The 22,902-nt window shown below is 44.6% G+C and overlaps 1 protein-coding gene and 1 long non-coding RNA gene across 2 annotated transcripts in view; both read right to left on the bottom strand.

Moving 5' to 3' along the window:
* Nucleotides 1-3,756, bottom strand: part of LOC106806003 — a 31,396-nt gene extending 27,640 nt beyond the window's left edge. The window contains exon 1 of the long non-coding RNA XR_001393489.1: nucleotides 3,389-3,756. This is a non-coding gene — a long non-coding RNA (uncharacterized LOC106806003). The remainder of the gene's footprint in view (nucleotides 1-3,388) is intronic.
* A 1,292-nt stretch (nucleotides 3,757-5,048) lies between these two features.
* On the bottom strand, nucleotides 5,049-22,873 carry LOC106806008. Its single transcript, XM_014807833.1, has 16 exons — nucleotides 22,797-22,873; nucleotides 21,066-21,179; nucleotides 20,575-20,694; nucleotides 20,152-20,292; nucleotides 19,380-19,754; nucleotides 18,838-18,985; nucleotides 16,616-16,759; nucleotides 15,235-15,376; nucleotides 14,494-14,634; nucleotides 13,666-13,771; nucleotides 9,786-9,937; nucleotides 9,277-9,413; nucleotides 8,978-9,106; nucleotides 8,339-8,506; nucleotides 7,616-7,815; nucleotides 5,049-7,200 (listed from the first exon to the last, which is right to left on the bottom strand). Exons 2-16 carry the CDS (start codon nucleotides 21,134-21,136, stop codon nucleotides 7,062-7,064), a joined length of 2,313 nt encoding a protein of 770 aa, XP_014663319.1. The 5' UTR covers nucleotides 21,137-21,179; nucleotides 22,797-22,873; the 3' UTR covers nucleotides 5,049-7,061.
* Nucleotides 22,874-22,902: the final 29 nt, after the last annotated feature.

The following is a 22,902-nucleotide window of genomic DNA, read 5'->3' as shown; positions in this document are numbered from 1 at the left end:
ATACAGTGCAAGTACAATACAATACAATACAGCACAAGTCACATATCCGTGAAGAGGCCAATCTCACTCCTATATAATACTACTAGCGGGATACCCGGCGTTGCCCGGGGAAATCAGTGGCGTTATGTTTGTGACCGCTTGGTTGAAAGGAAAATACCCACAAAAATCTAACTATCTATCTATCCATGCATCCATCCATCCGATTCCATGCCATCCCATCGCATCCCATATCCCATCCAATCCCATGCCATCTCATGCCGTGCCATGCCATCCCATCCCAAACAGTAAAAAATAATAAGAAATCAAAAGATAAAAGACATTAAATATATAAAATAATAAGAAATCAAAAGATAAAAGACATTAAATATAAAAAATTAAAATTAAAAAGTATAAAAGTAAAAATAATACATACTAAAGAGGTAGGTAAAGGGGAAAAAAGGAAAAAAGGGAAAAATAAGTTCCCCAGCTGGGACTCGAAACCGGAATCCCGGTGTAGGAAACGGATATTCTAGCGATTAGGCCACTGCGACGTTAAGGGTATAACCATGGATTGATAACTGCCATCTATTGATGAATAGCATTTTTATGAATTTTTAGCTTTTTAACTTTTTTAAATGTTTGTTTCAGCCAGAACCACCTCCCAGACGTGCTAATTCTGAAAATATCTTTGGTTTTCCTCTAGGCTGCGGAGTTCTCTAGTTATGCGAGTACGAACTAATTCGGCTGAACAACTTTATATATATATAGATAGGTAGACGATAACACAACGGAAGAGAAAGTAATCAGAACTATCGACGTACTAATACTATTAAGAAATGAATTCTAGTGTGATGTTGGGATGCGAGAAATATGAACGTGGGCGGGTCCAACGTCAACCTGATTCTAAAGCAAACACACCATCTGATAACCAGTCCGTACAAGTCAAGTTTGATGCAATCCGGCTTGGAAACAAACGTAGCACTCACGACCAACGCAATACTAAAGAATAATAAAGACACACATAGCCCTGACATTGCCCCCCCTTGTCATTAGCCAAAGATGTCAATCACACTTTCGAGCTTCTATTTCCTTGGTCTCATCTCTACCATCATTGCACGGGAGACGTATATGCGAACTCATACAAGGTTACAAACCCTACGCCTCAAACCCTTACAGCAGAGAAAGTTCCACTTTCCCACTCTCAGAATTTCACGTTACAAAGGGAAAACGATCTGTTATAATGTTGATCTACGGACGGACCATTACGGCCGTAAATAGTTATTTGCTCTATGAAACAAGCAAATTAAGGAACAGGTTTTGGCGACTGGCATTGGATCTTCAGGCTGTTGCGCGGCTCAACCCCCACCCATACATTTGCCAATGAAATACAAGTGTCGAACAAGACGCACGATAGAAATGCTTCAGGGTTTACAAAGGCCCCCGCACCTGTCTATACCTTGGCACGTTACAATTGCACAGGTAAATATGATTCAGGTATCTCTCACACACTAGCTGTACTGTAAACAACGCACCACGTGTTACGAGCAGACACAGTGTACAGTCAACATGTTAAAAGGCCCCAATACACAGGTCACATGACAAACACGCGGGCACCATACGCCACACCTACCAAGCACAGAGGAAATACCTCACAATATAGCGTGTGTAAAGTAGTGTTGTACGTATCTCGCGATACCATGCACAGTAGAACCGTAGTGCAGTATAACATCCACAAAACAGTGTACAGTATGTATCTCACACAAAAGTGAGTAGGTGATACCAATGGAGTGTACTACTATAAGTATGTACTACGAATATACTGTTAGTTTTGTACGGTAAATACCTCACACTATACGTTTCTGACTAAAATGTACAGTATGTAGTATGTACACTGTGTGTACAACACATGTGTTGTATATCTATGGTATCAAGTAGCTGTGCAAGTTTGCACATTTTCATGTAAATTAGTTAGTTTTGGTCGCAGCGCGCGCACAGTTACGACTTGTATTGCAATTAGAGTTGCCAATGTTCGAACTCGCACCACGCAAACGTGTTAACGCTCGCTCCGCTAACAGATGTGTGCGTTTACCGCATATAATTCCACTTCCTGCAGCACAAAGGCACACACCTTTAGCAGATCTCCGAGGGTGAAAAGTGCAGCTTAAGAACAATAGTACAATACCTGCCGAGCTATTCACACGTGCGTTTCTGTCTAGGGAAGGTGCGTGTGTTCCCGAAGATGAATAGCTACCTGCTTTCATTGTTGCCCCAAGATGACCCTTTCAAGTAATACAGAATCGGGAACACACGGCCATTTGTCACGAACAGACAACGTGAGAATTTATCTGCACTTACAATGGGCAATGCTGGACAGAGGTTACCAGCTAAAGAACTACAACTAGCAAGCAGTCTGTAACACGCGTAAAACTAATTCTACAGCTGCGCAGCATTTAGCGGTTTTGACTGATTCATAATAATATAAAGTGTTGCGATCTAATTCGTTAATAATATATATATATATAATAATATACATATATAATATATATAATACGATTAATTATAAATAACAGAAAGCTATCAGTTGTAGTTATCTTTGTGCAGGCAATGCATGCGAGGAGAAAACTTGAAAGTGAAAACTAGTTCACGCGCTGAGAGGCGCAAGCACTGTACTGTACTCTGTGTTGAGGCATTGGCTCACATTATACAGCACGCTCAAGCTAACATAGATACTAGATAGCACACACAGAAGCGCACGCATTGGAGTAGGAATGCACGAACAGTTAAGGATTGTTCTTTTTCTATTTTCTGCGTGAATCACATTACCATCAACATAATAAATCACACGGTAATTCAGACACGAGTATGAGCAGTGCACGTAAAGGGTTCCGAGAAATAGTTACACAATATATAGGTATTTTGCGTGTCGTGTATATATAAGCATCGAGTCGTGCTTTAGCCTTTAGTAACAGATTACTGAGGTTACATTACATGTATTTCATACATGAACAGAAAGTCTTGCGTGCAAGACATAACATTTTAAATGTGGATGTGCAGATTGCACGAAAAAACGACGAGGAATTTTGTACATTCATCAAAGAAAAATTCGCGAGCTTCAACATTTTGATATACGCTTAGCCAGTGACGGTAAACAGCACGAGTGCGTAGCAAAATACATCAAGCTGGTTAAAACGACATGGTGTTTTTTACGGTAAAACTCCTATCTGCTGCCTTTGTCTTCAGCACTAATTTCAGCTGATGATCATTAATTTAGGCTGAAAATCGATTGATGCCAGTGGTGCAGTCTACTGTTCGATATTTCACCCGCACCCTGCATCCACACCAACACAGTCGATGGCGGTACACGGCACTCGGGAAATGGCGACAACCATTGCCATAGCGTATCACTCACCGACTTGTAGAACGTTATCCACACATCCAGACTCTAGTAGTCTCACGCCTTTATGGAAGGGTAATTTTTGATAGTCGGGTCCACTGGCTGGTATATTGGATAACGACGAGTACATACAAATGTCTCTCTCATTTCTCGGGAACGACCAGAAGATGATTCGTTGTTGAACTGGTTCGGGTATCCGCGAAACTCTCTCTTCTACACGTTGAAACGGCACGTTAGTAGCCGTAGCTTTTGCACAGATATCTAGTAGAGATTCTGGATTCATTGTTCGTACTTTATCGGGCACTGTCCCGGCTGCAGAATCGGCCCTATGGCGGATATTCACAGCCGGGTTGGACAGACACATTCGCCTGCTCGCCGCCATACAATCATCTGTGATTATGCTGTTCCCATTGAACTAGAAACGCATGCGTGGCGCGCCCAGGTCACGCTATACCAGTTCAGGGCTGGGAAACCCCCCTCTGAGAGACGTATGCCCCTACCTATGGACATAATATATTCTAAATAGACCTCACATGACCTGTACTTGACCTGCTTTAGGAAAAACAAAACAAAGTGGAAGTAACATACTGGCATAAAATAAACTTAACATTGCGAGGTATGGCAGCTGAAGCAGAAAATGTACTGATGTAGTTACTACTACTAGTGTACGTAACATTAGTTCATATGTGGTGGGCTTATACGTGTTGCCATGATAGTGTACATAGTATAGGACACGAGATACATAAAGGCATATATATATACTATCGAGCGTACAAAGAAGGATAACATTACGCTCTTGATACTATGAACATATCCATCCTAAGATATGCTGCAGTATTGATTCCGTGTAGGCATAATATATATTTGATATTATTGACAGATTAGTATATTTTGGGACATATATTATTGTAAATATCATCAATTTCAGTTTTATACTGCCTGATGATATCTTGTTTTGCAAAATTTATTTTAATTGTAACGTTGTTAACACTAGTTTTGCAATAAACCTATTAACTATCTATCTACTTATGGACAAAAACTGTAAAAACGAATTTCGATACCCAAAAGAAAAAATTCAATAGAACTTAGAAAGCATATAGCAGGACACCTACCTTTTACCCAACTCTAACGTTGCATGAAATAAAATTCTTTCTTAGGATCAGCTAGAGAATTAACATTAATTGTCTTGAATTTTTTCAATTTAATTTATAATACATTAATTGTGAGTATAAAGCATTGCACGGTTCAAGCTAGGTGCTATATGCCAGCTATAATAGACCAAAATCTATCGTTTCACCCTTTGTTGTTTCACATTCATAGTCACACTGCTGGACAAAAACCGTTAGCATGTAGACAAACTAGAAACGATTTCGTCTGAAATTTAATGACGTGTATGTAATGCGTGCGTGCGTGCGTGCGTGCGTGCGTGCGTATAGCTGCTTATTTCTGTACATGCATATATATATATATATATATATATATATATATATATATATATATATATATATATATAGACAGAAAGAGAGAGAGAGACAGATGTTCTAGACCCTGTAACTAGACATATAATTGCATAAATTGTCGCAAAAAAATACCATAATACATGGCAATTAACTTATATACATTATATATAACTCACGCAGTTCAACACTTGTATAAAAAAGCTAAAGCAATACAGTTACTTATACAATCTGCATCACGCAGTCTTTTATATATTCCCCTTCAGCATGACAGCAACAACTCTGTACATAAAAACACGCGACAACTTTACCGGTATTATAAGGTAAAGCTAAACAATCACTACCAAAATTGCCACGAGCTTAGTGTATTCGTCAGAATAGCTAATTATGTTAGACCTGCAGAAAACACAGACAAGATGAGAACGTTCTTTTCATCTTGCCTCAACAAATTGAATAATGAACTTACTTTTGAATCATATCTATTTTCATGATAACAAAGGGTGGCAATACAGTATACAGTAAAACAAGAAGCCATTACCAATCGATAACCTGTTAGAACACCACACTCGTCTGTTCGATGTACCAAGCCGTGTCGATGTTACTACCGCTACTTTACATAATCGTGATATTTCCCTCAAACGCCACGTTCCGTATAAATTTTTCCTAGTAGAAGGTTTTCCGGAGAATCACTAGCTGACGACTAGGTTACAGATATATGGAACCGAAATATTCACTTTCCAATCGCTGCATATCGATAATCGGTGCGGACGCAGCTACGGCTAGCCAAGAGACACTGCAAAACTCATCGCATTCTGTAGCGGAATAGGTAAAGTTGGCACCAAAAAAACTACACACCAATCTGAAAAACACGCTGTTCTTGACCGACAACTTAAACGTCCGTAGAAAAGTACTGTAGTGAATAAATACAAACATAATATGCTTGTGTCAGAAAAATCTCATATCCTTTCATATAAATGATTAATGGTGAAGTGTATGTATCCCACAGAAAATTACCGAACCCTTTACATCAGTTTTGCCACACTATGAAACACAGGTCATTTCGATCAATTTCGATCAATTTATATAAACTCAAGTAACCGATTATAAAAGCCGAGGGCACCAACCTTGAACAAACACACAAGAATCTGGCAAAAGCAACCTGTTTGTTGCTCATTTATAGCTAGAATGTCACAAGATAATTACCAAAAATCAGTACAAGAAAACAACGAAACTCGCCGGAAAACACCAGATATAAGACAAGTAAATGATTGGCTGACTGTAATGATTGTGACCAAGGCAAAATAAACTACCGATCTCTTAATACTTGTTATAAAAAAATAATGTGAGATTACTCCAATTAGTAAGTCTAAAATCAACTATAGGTATGATTACTAATGACAGCACGCAAAAACGGTCTCAGCCTGCCTCCCTCGCATGTGGGATTTTCCTTCCCTAACACTGTAGGATTAGATTTCAGAAGCATACTGCTGAATAGTGGAGGAAGAGAAACGCACGCACACACACACACACACGCACGCACGCACGCACGCACGCACGCACGCACGCACGCACGCACGCACGGACAGACACACACACGCACCTACCCACACAGCCCACCAACGTAAAATCACACTCACGTAGATGAAAGAAATGCAATAACCACCGTTTGACCGAATTTATTAATTACACACCAAACAAATATACAGCACCACCCTCCCTACATGCAAGCACCCACTGATGCGCGATTACATCCACACCCATACAGACACGCACACGCTCGCCTGCACGCACGCACGCGTGCACACCTGCCAACAACAAGGATGTAATAAACGCCGTTGGAAAAGACTCTCATTTGGCAGATTGTGATGAGCACCACCACTGACATCTTCTGGGGAGCATTGGTCAAACGCATCAGCCCGAAATGCTCGAATGGCGGCAAAAATGCCATGTTCTCGCAAAAATCGCACGTCTACCCGACACGAGGACCACGGGACAACGCGGCAACCGAGAAAATGCGCAATTTTTTTAACGGGAAGAGGGAAAGCGAGCGAACTGCAACGATCGTCGTTTCCTCCCTTGCTTCGAGTAAGACAACACCGGCCACCGAGTAACATGTTTTTAATGGTCGCGGGCGAAACAATTACATAGCGTTGACGTCATTAGCGTCCGATTGCACAAATCTGTCTAGCGGTGAGGAGCACGCATTAGATCCGTCAGTTCTCTTTCCCACACTAGCGTTTCTTTCTCCGCCGTTTGCGCTTGCCCGTAGGCTGGTCTTGACCACCAGAAGCCGCTGCACCCATGTTGTTGTCGTCGCCTTTCTGCGCCTTGTGGTAAAGATGCTCCAGAAACTCCTCTAGACCTTCCTCACTGAAAACGAAAGCAAATGGTTAGATTCTCGGGGGGAGAAAGCATCGAAAGAACGAAGCACAAACAAACAAAATTAATATATTTCAAATTTTCCCTCCTATTTCAAAGCACTTTATAATGCTATTACACGCAGAGCTTCTGATCGACGCCTTCGATACATTTACCTACAAATTTACGTTGGAGTACGTATCCCACAGAAGGGTATTAGCCAGGAATCAGTATTGTGCGAGTGCAGAAAAAATATTTGGGAGTGCAATTTTTTTGTATGCGTGTCTCAGCCAAGACTTTAGAATCAATATTTTAGGCCGTGCTACACATTTTTGGCCGTGCAGTTTCAAAACTGACCGTGCAAATCACGGCTGCACGACTCGCTGGCTAATACGTTGTCCCACAGTTAAGCCGACGCGACACCCACCTCGGCAGATCGGGAGAATGCGGCTGTCGCTTTCCGACGAACATCACTTTCGTCGTGACGTTGTGGGAGTTGGCCTGCAGGTACTGGAAGCGACGTCGCTGGCACGTCGCCCACTCGGTGACCTGGTACACGTGTCCGCTGATCATCGCATAGTAGTGCCACCGTAGACCAAACATGGCCGTCTCCGCCCATATGTCGCCCTACGACGCGCGTGCGTCAGAGAGAGGGAGGGCCGAGTTATGAGAGCAGCAACGATGAAGATGAAATGCACGCAAACGCAACGAAGAAGTAATACAATATACATACATACATACTGTACGTACATATAAATAAATATATATATATATATATATGAAATATGAATATAAATGTCATGAATAGATAAATGAATAAATATATGTAAATATTATAACAGATATCTATATTAAGATAATATAAGGTGAGATAAAAATAAGATACAATATGAATGAAAAGAGACAGCACGCGAACGAATTACTCGCGACACATACTGCACACTGTGTGGATTCACAGGATAACTCCAATTACGGAGGAAGAACCACGGGCAGCTACCACGAGAGACATTTCACACTGGAGTTTTCACTGGACTATTTTTTCACGATGAGGTGGGGGGGTTTGAAACACAAAACCCTTCCGCCGGCTCTGCCACACGATGTCGATGACAATCGCATGCTTGTGATCGCGTGCGCACGCGCCCTCCCTCACCTCCTTAGCCGCGTGTCGTATATTGCACTGTGCACAGAATCGGGCGGCGTACACGGGACGATCCTGAGGGTGGCGCCGGTGTCGCCCACCGCAGCGGTCGCAGCGCATGATCGTCGCCGCCTCCTTGATCTTGTCCCTCATCTTGCTGAGAAGGTCGGACAGTTCCGTCTGCGCGGAGATCGCAATCGTTAGCATAATTAACCGACGATGTAATTAGATTGAAATATCGTACAGGGGGGTGTCTCTCACGGAGAGAAGGCATTGGGTGCAGCACTCGGAGCGCGTTACATGTACGCATTAACTTCATGATTCACGACACTCTGAATTTGCTTCAATTCTGCACGAGACTTATGCGTCGTACAAAACTTCAATCGCAGCAAAAAATCTCCAGCTGAATAGGTAGACATTCGAAATCGACATTAATTAGATAGGTTCAATGAATCATCAACGCAGCATCGTCGAAATTTCTTAGATGAAAAACAAAACAGGTATAAAATACTTGCCGACTCGTTTTCATTCCTGCAAACAGCTCGCAGCTAGCATCTCCTAATAGTTCAACAAAACAATGGCTGTTCTTCAAATCAACACCACTAACCAGGAAACTGGCGAGAGAAATTCCCTCTCGCTCTCGCTACCTACCATCGCAGATTCAACCTGAGTCGAGTGCATAATTTTCTCGTCGTACTTGCGGCGGCTGTCGGGCTCGCCGACGATGTCGAACGCGTGCGCTAGTATCTTGAAGGCTTCCTCGGCACCGGGCAGACGATTCTGCAGAACAGAAAAAAACGCATCGCTGACAACACGCACGGCAGTGACAGCGCGAGTCCGCAGCAAAGGAACAAAGGGAAACCTTACTACGCTAAGGGGAGCTGCGATTAAATATCTGGAAACTGAGCGGCGCCGGCTGCGCGCGTCGCGGTGCAGAGCGGCGGGCTTGCCTTGTCGGGGTGGACGAGCACTGCCTGCCTGCGGTAGTACTTTGTGATCTCCTCCTGCGTGGCGGCGGCCGTCACGCCGAGAATCGTGTACGTGTCCCTGCCGCGCACCGTCAGTAGCCTCCGCATCGCCTCCTCGCCTGCGGAAACCGTGATCACATTCACACGCCGATGCTCACAGAAATGCACATAGAGTACGACTATGCGAGACTACAGACTACAGTCAGTAACAAAGACAGACATTAACAGATAACTAAGCCCTACAGAGAGCAACACCTGCGGTGGCTACCCGACTAATGTTACTACTACTACCACTGCTGCTCCTGTTGGACATGCTATATAACTGTTACACGATTTACTTGGTTCTATTCCAATGGCCCACTGCCATCCTGTGGAACAAGATGTAGCTGGGAGACACATGCATCTAGAAAAGGGTTTATTTTCCCATAAGACTTCTCTACACATTTTCGGCTATGTATTCCGTTTATTCGTGGGGGCGTTGCGATTGTAACCTGTGGTCGGTAGAGTGATGTTTTGCTCCAGTCCCTTCTGCCAGATTTTGTTCGCCTCTTTCTGGCCGTGGAACTTCTTCTTGACGTATTGCAGGCCCGTGTACCACGCACGCACGGAGGAAGTGTAACAGTAGTCAAACACTTTCATCAGACTGCAACAGATAACAGCAGGTTGGTCACGGAAACACATTTGAAGTGATGATTTCAAACAGTCTTCCTGACTGTTTTCCGTATTTTTCCAGCCACTACAGTACTTACTGGCAATGCTTGTGTAACAGTACGTGTTTAAAGTTCTAAAGGTTAACATGTCTTAGAACACTCGTACATCGCTATTCTCACATTAAAATATACAACGATTGAAATCCGTTTGTTTATATCGTGTTGACGCAGTTACATGAGATGCACGTTTTTGTCTGGTGGTTGCCGATGCAAAATCGACACTAAATGCAACATCACGACTAGCAGAATCATTTCTGCTGGATAGCCGTCACTGACAACGGCTCCAATGTAAATATACTAGTGCAGCACAGCATACCACAATTAAAGTTAAGGGTAGCTCGTGACAAGGAGCGTGCAGGTGGAGACGAGGGTCGGTAAACTGACAGCACATTCTGATATCGCAAGCCTGGAATTTGTGCAGGTAGGTTAAAACAAACACGACCAGGACCGGTCCCACAATCGGGAACAGAAATGAGCCCAGATCTATCCCGAACAGAAATGAGCCCAGATCTTTCACGAACAGAAATGAGCCCAGATCCATCCCGAACAGAAATGAGCCCAGATCTTTCACGAACAGAAATGAGCCCCAAGAATCCATCCGATACAGAAATGAGGCCCAGCATCTATCCGAACAGAAAACTGAGCCCCAGATCCTATCCCCGAACGAGCAAATGAGCCGGCAGATTTTCTTTCACAAGCGGACAATGAGCCCAAATCCGATCCGAAACAGGAAAACGAGCCCAGATCTATCGACGAACGAAACGAGCCCAGATCTATTCACCGAACCGAGAAATGAGCCCAGAATCATCCGAACAAGAATGAGCGGCCCCAGATCTAGTCCATGCAACAGCAAACGCAGCGCTCAGCGCCCAAGATCTATTCCGAACACAAGTCCTATGAGCCCCAAGATCCTCCCGAACAGAAATGAGCGCCAGATCTATCATGACCAGAAACCGAGCTCCCAGATCTATGCCGAACAGAATGAAGCCCACGATGACTATCCCGACCAGAAACGAGCGCCAGGATCTATCTCCACGAACACGAAACGAGGGGCCCAGATCCACTGCCAAACCGGAAACGGAGCCCAGATCGCATCCCCGAACCGAGAAACCAGCCCCAGATCCTACTCCGGAACAGCGAAATGAGGCCAGACGTTCAGGCCGAACCAGAAACATGACCGGCCGGAGATCCATGCCCGAAGCCAAGAACTGAGCCGCCCAGATCTATCCGCGAACAGAAATGAGCCCAGAGTCTTTCACCGAACCGAGACAATGGAGCCCAGATCCATCGAACAGCAAATGAGGCCCAGATCTATCCGGCGAACAGAAATGAGGCCAACCAGATCTCATCCCGAACAGAATGAGCCCCAGACTCTTTCAACAACGGACAATGAGGCAACAAATCCATCCCGAACAGAATACGAGCGCGAGCCCAGACTCTATCACCGAACAGAAACCGAGCCCCAGATCTATTCCGAACAGAAATAAGCCGCAGATTTCCCATCAAAGCCCTGAACATCTCCCTCTGATGAGGCCCAGATCTATCACATGACAGGCAAACCGAGCCCCCAGCATACTATCCGCAACAGAAATCCGACGCCCAAGACTCCATCCCGAACAGAAATTGAGCCAGATCTATCATCCGAACGCCAGAAACGAGCCCAGATCTAATCCCGAACCAGAAATGAGCGCCGCCAGATCCTATTCCCCGACACGAAACGAGCCGGCCAGATCTATCTCGAACAGGAAAGCCGAGCCCATATCCATACGCCAACAGCGGACACATATCCTGGCGAGGGGATCACTCGCTCCTGCGTTTCAGTGAGGGAGCCCAAGAGTCATCCGCAAGCAGAAAGCAGAGCCGCCGAGATCCTATCCCGAACAGAAATGAGCCCAGATCGTCTCACATAGCCGAACAGAAATGAGCCAGATCCATCCCGAACAGAAATGAGCCGCAGATCTTGATCACCGAACAGAAATGAGCCCAATCTTTCACGAGAACAGAAATGAGGCCCAGATCCATCACCCGAACAGAAATGAGCCAGATCTTCCACGAACAGCCAATGAGCCGTCGCCAGATCCATCCCACAACAGACAAGAGCCCAGATGGCGCTATGCCCCGAAACCAGAAATGAGCCCAGATCTTTACCGAACAGAAAATGAGGCCCACGCACATCTATCCCGAACGAATCGAGCCCAGATCTTTCAGCGACCACAAGAAATGAGGGCCGGCAGTTCCATACTTCCGAACCGAGAAAATGAGCCCAGATCCATGCCCGAACAGACAACGAGCCCAGATCTATCACGAACCAGAAATGAGCCGCAGATCTCATCGCTAAAAACAGAAATGAGCCCAGATCCATCCCGCGCAAACAGGAAACGAGCCCAGATCTATCCCGGAACAGAAACCGAGCCCAGATCTATCCCGAAGCAGAACATGAGCCAGATCTATCCCGAACAGCAATCGAGGCCCAGATTTCCATCCCGAACAGTAAATGAGCCCAGAATCCCATCCCGAAAGCAAATGAGCCCGAGATCTAATCCCGAACCAGAAATGAGGCCCAGATCTATCCCGAAAGCAGAAATGAAGGCCCAGATGCTATCCCGAACAAGAAACGAGCCGCAGATCTATCCCGAACAGAACCAACGACGCCCCAGATCTATCCCCGAACAGGAAACGAGCACCCAGATCTCATCCGACACCAGAAACGAGCCCAGATCCATCCCGAACAGAAACGAGCCCCAGATCCATCCCGAACAGAAACGAGCCCAGATCTATCCCGACACCAGAAATGCAGCCCAGATCCATCCCCGAAACAGCCAAACGAGCCAAGATCTATCCCGGTAACAGAAACGAGCCCGATCTAATCCCGACAGAAACGAGCCGCAGATCTCATCCGAACAAGACAGGGCCCAGATCTATCCGAACAGAAACTGAAGCCCAGATCTATCAGCGAACAGAAATGCCACTGCCAGCACGCCAGACTCTATCCCGAACAGAAACGACCACGCCAGATCCATCCGCGAACAGAAAACGAGCCCGGCAGATCCATCCCCGAACAGAAATGAGCCCAGATCTTATCCGAACAAGAAATGAGCCCAGATCCTCCCGAACAAGAAACGAGCCCAGATCCCATCCGAACAGAAACGCAGCGGACCAGATCTATCCCGAACAGAAACGAGCCCAGATCTATCCCGAACAGAAATGAGCCCAGATCTATCCCGAACAGAAAATGAGCCCCAGATCTATCCCGAACAGAAACGAGCCCAGATCTATCCCGAACCTTAAAACGAGCCCAGATCCCATCCCCGCTCCGGTGAGCGACAGAAACGAGCCCACGATCTATTCCCGAAGACACGCAAATGAGCGACCAGATCTATCACGAACAGGAAGATGCAGCCGCAGATCTTATCCGCAGAACAGAAACCGAACCCAGATCCATGACCCGAACAGAAACGAGCCCAGATCCAATGAGCCGCGAACAGCAAATGAGCCCCAGATGCATATCCCGAACAAGAATGAGCCGCCCAAGATCCATACCACGAACAGAAACGAGCGCCAGTCCATCCCGCGAACAGAAACCAGCCCAGATCCATCCCGAACAGAAACGAGCCCAGATCTATCCCGAAAGATGTGCGTGATGATAAAAGATAATACGTACAGGACGAGTGCTAGGTGGACGCTGAGCAAAATCACATTTCCTAATAGTGTAATGAGCCACAGCAGCATCTTCTGCAGGCCAAGTAGGACAGCCTGGCCAAACTCCACTGCAACACAGAAACATGCAACAAGTACAGACGACGCAGAAAACCGACAAATACGAACGGAATGCGAGTGGAATAACAGTGGACTGAAAAATACAGATATATAATAGGTAAAAAAAATGTAATATACGGAATAACTATGAAACTCTCGCGCACAGTTTAGGCATTGTAAGCAGTTCTTAAACGGAGAGAGAGAGAGGGAGGATAATCGCCTGGAGTTCAAGCTTCAGGCTGCAGTATTCTCTCACTATATATAAATCATGTGTGCTTCTATTGTTCTCCAGTATTCTGTTAATATACATATAAACAGTGTTTGCTTCCATTGTTCTCCAGTATTCTCTAAACATACATATTCTATTAATATTCTATAAGCTATATAATAAAATAAATAGTACAAAGGAGTAATAAAATAATCCAAAATTATAGTAGAGTATAGGCACAGAGCTCCGGGCTCTGTCGTCCAAAATAAAATTAGTCGTAGCAATAGTCTTGAAACATTTTCTCACAAGAGCATTAACAGTGTTAACACAGTTAAATCACGCGTTTCTCGTACGCAGTATACAGAGGTCCGGTTTAAAACGTAACATTAAGACTGATGTTAAGACCATAATATTACCAACGGCTTCCGAGGTTGACAAGCGTACACGGACAAACTTCAGACGAAACGGGGATGGCACCGACATCAGAGCGAGGGCCGCGGCGGAGCGATGACGAACAACACTCACCGCCTCTGTGCGACGCCGTCTGGCACTGGCGAGACTTCTTGCCGAGCTGCTTGCGGGAGGGCGCCACCTGTGTCTGGTTGACGACCTTCGCCTCGGCCTTCGCGCGGCGACGGAAGGTCGGCACGTTGTCGGGCTTGCCTCCTGAAAGCAGACGGACGCGAGAGAACGATGAGTGTCTCCGTGACAACGGCTCACGGGTCGATAGCCGTCGCGAAGAGACGAAACTTGACGGGTCGCGGACGCAGGGGATCGGACGTTGCCGTCGTCGTAGCTCGAAAGAAAGCTACCGGTCGTGAGATCGAGTTGACACAGACTTGAGTACTGAGACGATCTTCTTCTTCTCTAAACCTTCTCGTATAGAAACCGAAACCAGCATGTTGATGATAACAGGCTGTCAAGTAAAATCTTATAGAATCACAGTAACGCTCGATTCTTAGGATTGAAACCGAAACAATGACCCTTATGACCGGAAACACCTGTGCACGCAGACTGTATCTAATCATTGATCAACCCAGTAACAAGAGAATGTCAATTTCATCAGACAGGCATCACGGCATGACACACCGAGCGAATAACCACATTTCAATTCACCAACGACAAGAGAGAGATGAAAAAAAACGAGAGCCGTCGTCGTTCCCCACAATCCTGCACGCCGACACGGCTTCCCACGCGCTTGACGCCCGCAGCGCAAGAACCGCGACTCCCTTCGAACAGCGATCGACGCGGCGGCGCGCGACTCACCTTCCGCGCAGGTCTGCTCGGCGGAGAGGTCATTGTTGATGTAGGTCGCCGCATCGAGCTTTGCGTTGCAGTCCAGTGAGCCGAAGCCTTTGTCGTTATTCAGCACGCTGTCGTTGCGCAGGTTGTTCGCAGACTTCCTCACCTGCAAATACGTGTCGCGGCACAGACGGTCAGCCTGCTCACAATTCACTTCTACATACATGCCGGCGGCGGCGGCAGTTACTCGCCCAGCAGCGCCGGCGGCTGCCGCGGAGGCAGACACGAAATCACGAAGGCGGTCAGAAAATCACGAAGGCGGTCACAAAATCACGGTTAGACATTGAAGTGTTCTTGCTCACCGGCATGCGAGATAGCGAGTGGACATTGGATATCACATGAGAAATTGAACTTTGCACGCCGACTGCAGTCACAATATTTGATTAGCGTGAGGTGTGTTTGCTCCAGTCTTAGTAATCAGTCTAGCAATTACATAGTGATTATAGGTGGGTAATACACATGGAAAAGTTGGCCCAGATCACAAATTGCTGAAGTGAGGATGTAGCTGTTACTGATGGCGATCAAATATCGCACAGGCACAGGTGTACAATAACTTATCAATTTGGAAGGTACTCCATATAAATAATGTCTACACTAATGTCTAGCTATGTCTAGACTATGCATAATGAAAGTGTCAATGACACTGTAGCTCACCTTGGGTCTGATAGAAGAGGGAGAGGGGATATATAAAGCAAGAGCCGTGTGATATGTTTTGGGGCCAGTCCTTATTCATTCACATACTAGAAATGAGCAAAATCCGTTGAACCTGAACTGACTTATTGCCATTTCCATTTTTGCCAAAAAGTGGACGTGGCTCGAATGTAGGTCGACTTGGTGTGCTCCAAAATAGGACGTTCAAACCTCTCCCATAGGAGTAACAACTATATGCAATTTGAAACATGTGGGTCAAACTGTTCTTGAGTTATCGTTGACCGTAGCCAAATGTTGACGAACGGACGGACGTACGACGGACGACACCCCATGGCAGTAGCTCATCTTGACGATGTCAAGGCGAGCTAAAAATGACACTTGTTTTTAATGATGCTGCCACACCCGCACATGCTATGAACTGGGCCATTACTTCACACCCACACAGCGCATGTTATTAAGGAGTCAATGTTCCACCCATACATAATATGGTCAAAGAAACGATCTCAAACGTTCACATGGTCAGGGCGACATGGCCACACCCATACAAAACATGATCACGCTGACAATGCCAGATCCAAGAAGGCTTTCTAACAATCTTAATACGAGATCAGTTGTTCTGGAATATGGATTCTGCACGGATTGATAGATACCACGCTCATCACAGCGACGGTACACACAGCAGACTATATCGCACCTCTTTGCGGTTACAGGTGAATATTCGTCTCGGATCGAAGAACGGCTTTTCTTCGGGCTTCCCGGATTTTGCCGCCTGCTTCTCGGAAACTTTCCCAGATGGCGGCTTCGCGTCTTGAGCGGCACCGTCGTGTTTTCCTGACGACTGGATAAAACGAAGCTCGTGTCACTTCCAGGCTAGCAGGAGATTCACAGAGCAACAGAGTTAACTACATATAGCGATCACGTACGGTCGTACTCTCAAATACGATCAAAAGTACGTAGGCAAAGCTTGATGCATAATATTGCATGAATTACTGTAATCATAAGAAACTGTACTAAAGTATAATACAGGTTTTATTCCACCTTTCCCAATTACTAGCCTCATAGAAAGACATTTACATAAAAAGTATCAGTACATTAAAATCACAATATCATTCACTACCACTTATACCAACTTAGAAATAATGAAAGTGTCAATGACACTATAGCTCACATTGGGTGTGCTAGAAGAGGGAGATGATATTTAAAATTTGGCAAGTGTTTCATTTATGACGAACCAAAATGTGATCAAATGTACTTATTCCCCGTTTTATACTAATAGAAATTTCACTGTTTTGTTTCAGGGTTAGTTTTGATGCGAAAATAAATGTTTCAGATCTGAAAGTCTGAAATTTGGGCAAGAGATGGCGCTACGCCTAAATGATCGCCATTTTGGTTTTCGATTATCGCGCAAATAAAAGCAATAAAATACTCCAGTCAAATTACTGTAACAAAGAATCTAAAACACAATATTACACACAGGTATGATTAGGTAGGTAGGTAGGTAAATTTAACAATATCGAATGAATCTAGATGGCCATTTTCATTTTTGCCAAAAAGTGAGCGTGGCTCGAAAGTAGGTCGACTGGCGAGCTCCAAAATAGGACGTTCAAATCCCTCCCATAAGAGTAACAACTGTATGCAATTTGAAACATGTGGGTCAAACGGTTCTTGAGTTATCGTTGACCGTAGGCAGACACTAAAATGCATAGTGAAATTGCCAAAATCTACCTAATTTGCATAATTTAAAAAAAATATCAAAACCTGTGTGATATGTTTTGGGGCCAGTCCTTATTCATTCACATACCAAAAATGAGCAATAGCCATTGAACCTGAACTGACTTATGGCCATTTCCATTTTTGCCAAAACGTGGGCATGGCTCGAAAGTAGGTCGACTGGCGTGCTTCATAATAGGACGTTCAAATCTCTCCCATAGGAGTAACAACTAGGGCTGTAACGATCCACCGAAATCGAATCGGATCGAGATTCTCTTCCCTCGATCCGATCCTCGATATTTTTCCCCGTATTTTCGATTCCACTTCGATACCACTTTTTTCCTCCAATAGATGGCGGCACTACGCTATATACTGTGGAGTGTTACCAGCGCATAGAAATCACTGGTGTTTAATGGTGATTTATATGCTCTGGTGTTACTCACCAATGTTACTCAGCGACTGTGCAGTGTATATAACTATATATACTCTCTAGACTCCCTAGTCTATTCACCATTTAGTATTCATTGGCAATTTCTAATAATTTATTATTGCAAAATAATAAAAATATAAAAAATAAGATAACATTTCAATATTTTGGAAATCGAATCGAAGGAATCGAATCGAGATGCTAATATCGAGAACCAGATCGAATCGAGAGGCTTGTGTATCGTCACAGCACTAGTAACAACTGTATGCAATTTGAAACATGTGGGTCAACCGGTTCTTGAGTTATCGTTGACCGTAGGCAGACACTGAAATGCATAGTGAAATTGGCAAAATCTACCTAATTTACATAATTTTTAAGAAATATCAAAACCCCTGTGATAAGTTTTGGGGCCAGTCCTTATTCATTCACATACCAAAAATTAGCAAAATCCATTGAACCTGAACTGACTTATGGCCATTTCCATTTTTGCCAAAAAGTGGGCGTAGCTCAAAAGTAAGTCAACTGGCGTGCTCCAAAATAGGACGTTCACATCTCTCCCATAGGAGTAACAACTGTATTCAATTTGAAACATGCAGGTCAAATGGTTCTCAAGTCATCGTTGACCATAGCCAAATGTTGACGGACAGACGGACGGATGGACGGACGTATGACACCCCATGGCAATAGCTCATCTTGACGATGTCAAGGTGAGCTAAAAATGTAGACACAAAGCAATATATCCTAATATTGATTAAGATTCCCAGTGAAATGCAATGCACCTTTGGTAGTGGGTTCTCCTCCATATCTGAAGAGGGAGTTCTAGGCAGGCCCGGACGACGCGTGGCCCCATCTGCAGGCACTTTGGTACTGAGCCGGGGAGATTTCGTTGCCACTTTGATGGTATTGTCACCATCTAGACTTTCTGGCCTAAATAACCACCATTAAAAAACTCTTGTGACATCTACAGATGATAAAGGGATGAATCATGGCTCAAAAAAACATGTACTTAGTTTCAAACACATTTATCTATGTCCCAGTTTTAATAGTGCTTGATCATGCAACTCTGCAATGTTTATACAATTTAGCACATTCATATTAGTCAGCGAAAAACACATTTACATACTTACATCTTTGTGGAAACAGACAAGAATAGTGGAATAGTTAGTCAGGAAAACAGACAACATCAATGGCATTGTTAGCAAGGGAAACAGTCAAGAATAGTAGAATACTTCGTCATAGAAACAGACTAGATATACTATCTAGACATCTACACTATGTAGACAGCTATAGTAGCTACACGCTACATATACGGCGGGCGTACTTGGACTCGGCCTTGACGAGTGGACTAGTATCCTTCGTGTCGCGGTGGTGCATAGCCGACTGCCTGCACTTCTGCGCGCGTGGCGGCGCGCGTCTCCGCGGCTCTACCACCGGCGCACTGCTGCCGCCCCCGCCACCATAGCCGTCCGACACGAGCATCGCCTTTCCCCGTCTCTTCCCGACGACGTCAGAGTATTTGGGTTTCGGCGCGGCCGCTGGCGGTGGAGACGGCGAGGAGACCGGCGTCTCTCTCGGCTGTCCGACGCCATTGTTGTTCCCGGCGGGGTCGGCCGCAGGCTGAGAATTGAATTTCAGATCGATGGTTCCGAATGGGTTATATTCTGCTGTCCACGTGCTCAGGCCCTCCGCACCAGACCTGCAAGCAGACGCACGCACGTCAACACCGCTCGCATGGAATCGATCGTCTCTGAAAGCCGCGGCGACGTTGCAGCAAGAACAGTGCGAAGGACGTGTGAACGAATATAAAATGCGAAACGTGAATATACTCTGGCGAGTGACTCGACATTTCTGCATGCAGCATGCTTTCTACCCCACTCCTGTGCTTTTGTACATCTGCCCTAATTGCCAAGTAATTTCCAAGCAATATTTTCAGTGATTTATAAAAGTCGTTTAATAGTGTTGGAAATAGCAGTCCCAGTGTGATCCAGTCAGGGATCGGTAACTTTTCAGCAAGATTGAATGATTTTTATAGATTTTACAACAGGTTATACAATAGAAAACAAAATATTTGAAATTGAGACGTCAAGACTGACCTGCTGGTGCTTGTGCTGCCGTTGTTGTGACTGAAGTAGCTGAAGTAGCTCTGGTTGTTTTCATCACCATTTTGGACCACGGTAGCAAAATCTCCGTACTGCGGTGGCAGTGGAAAGTTAACCAGATCATTCTCTCCACACCTAATCAACGAAAATAGACAAACAACAACATTAACGCCATACCCAGTCAAACCTGCATTAACTGTAGTCGATGTTGCCATATCCATATCAGACACATTTCTTCCGAAAACGGACGACGACTTTTTATATCAGTTTGGCCCAAATAGCAGAGCATAGGTCTTCAGCAACTGCGTTGCTTTTGTTTTAATTAACAAAGTTAAAGCAAGTCACATTCTAGCCCACACACTAAGCAACCCATATCACCTTCAACCACGCCCTCCCGTTTACATCCCCTGTATTTACCTGCCACCCCACGAATCCAGCGGGCAGCGGAGAAGCGTTGACCAGAACGACGACGCTTGTTGACTGCCATCAGAGACTGTAGTGGCGTCCTCTGGTATGGAACTCGTCAGGTCTGCCGTCCTACAGAAGCGGACATGTTCATTGTTGACCTTCAGCACGCGAAAACATCCGACAAGACTCGCTGCTTACTAGCTGTGCTTCTAGTTCTACATGTGCCTGCCTCACTCTCGTGAAAAATTATTCAGCACAGGTACTTCGATAGCAAACTGCTTTCTAGGTTTTCGCTCTTCGTTTGCGGCCGCTGTATAAACCACCTTCTACGCAACTCGTATGAAATATAACATGAAATGTGCTTTGTCATTTATCCTCTATTTTCTCTCTCATTGTGGTTACACACCACAGAGAGCTGTTAGTATAAGGCATTGCACATCTAGAGTGCTCTATTTAAAATCAAAAGTTCAAAAGTGTCAAGCTGAGAACAATCTACTTACGTGCGTAGGATGTCATCAATAGAAGTGTCATGAGTTGGTGACATGAAATCGTCTAGTTTGCTTGACTGCATCGCACGAGCTAACTTTACGTATTTAGGATGTACATCGAGTATCCTGTGTAAATCATTGAAAATACATTTACAGAAATTTTATTAACCCGCAGAAATTCATATTCCTACACACGATTAATAGTTTAAGCAATCAAACCCTAGTCCACGTCTGACACACTGGATACTCGCTTAAATAATAAAATATAGAACACTTGTATGGTCCTTATATATGACTGATTATTCAAAATCATGGCAACTGCTAAACACAAATAATACTAATTCATGCAATAAGATAAGACCATGAATGACACCATCTTAAAAATGCAAGTATTCAGTATTGTCCCTCGCGCAACTGTCAATTACTTTATTGGAATTACTGTCCCAACAGAGTATTATGGTAGACTGGGACAGAAAGATAACAATATCTTCACAAGGATAGAGTTGGTGTGGTAGACTTAACAGGACTTCCCACAAAACCCACGTAATTATTATTATTAGGAAACAACACGTGACAGGTGTCTATATCACTCTAGACTGGTAAGACTTATTTTGGGTAGTGCGCAAACCTGGTAGTGTATTTGCCACTGCCACTGTGACTGTTAGTGTTATTCCAAATTAGAATTTACCTCACAAGTATATCTGCAACTGGAAATAGAGCAAATATTTCTAACTGCTGGTTCTGTTTACGTAGACATTTGGCACGTGTGCACGTTAGGTAGAGAGTAATATATTCAATTATAATTAGGGGTATACAGGCTGTAGAGTGTAGTGTAGGGAGCTTAGAGTTAGAGTAGAGACTAGAGGCTAGATGTGACTTAGCTCTAAAAATATAGCCCTCCGCTCCGCCGCAGGGCTATAGAACATACTATGGCAATTTCCAGGGAGTAAGCAAAGACAACTTTTTTGCGGTTATTAACTTCTTCGGTATGCCAAATAAAGCACATTCGCTGCCGCACAAATGTCTTAAGTTACTATAAACACTAAAATTAAACCGCAAAATATTACTCGTTGGCTAAGATTGTTTACCAATTTGTAACCGCCATTTTTCGCTAGTCGCGCTAGTGAGCGACTGAGCGGGCACAATGTATTTCCAAGTGGAAGGGTGGGCAGGTTGCATGCGGTTGCAAACTGCCATTTTTCGTCGCGCAGCGCTAGCGCGGTTTGCAACCGCGTGCAACCTGCCCACCCCTTCACTTGGAAATACATTCTGCACGCTCACTAGCGAAAAATAGCGGTTACAAGTTGGTAAACGAGTAACGACTTGGTTCGTCGACGAGTAATATAGCAAGTACAACATTTAAGCGTTAGTTTGCGGTTTAACTTTAGTGTTTGTAGTAACTTAAGACATTTGTGCGGCAGAGAATGTGCTTTATTTGGCATACCGAAGAAGTTATTAACCGCAAAAAAGTTGTCTTTGCTTACTCCCTGGAAATTGCCATAGTATGTTCTATAGTCCTGCGGCGGAGCAGAGGGCTATAGCCATAGGCCTAGTTCTAGAGCTAGATGTGACTATGGCGTGTAACCAACTCCGTCGACTTGTCGTCTGCTTCGCAAGCTAATAGCCGATACTGTAATTAAACTAAAAAGTTGTGTATCTACTTTAACGTAAACACGAGAACGGTTTTAAAGATTAACATGTTAAACATCTAGAATTTAGGCTACGCGCTGCAAACATTCTTACTTTCACATTCGATTTTGTTTCACTTTGACACTTGTACTTCGCCATTCCTGTACGTGGCGCCATCTGTAAAATATACCGATGCTCATCTGTTGTTTGAAGTGAAACA

Source organism: Priapulus caudatus, unplaced genomic scaffold (genome assembly GCF_000485595.1).
Source record: "Priapulus caudatus unplaced genomic scaffold, Priapulus_caudatus-5.0.1 Scaffold136, whole genome shotgun sequence".
NCBI lineage: Eukaryota > Metazoa > Priapulida > Priapulimorpha > Priapulimorphida > Priapulidae > Priapulus > Priapulus caudatus.
Note: the sequence above shows the minus strand (reverse complement) of the source record. Positions and strands in the feature narration are given on the sequence as shown.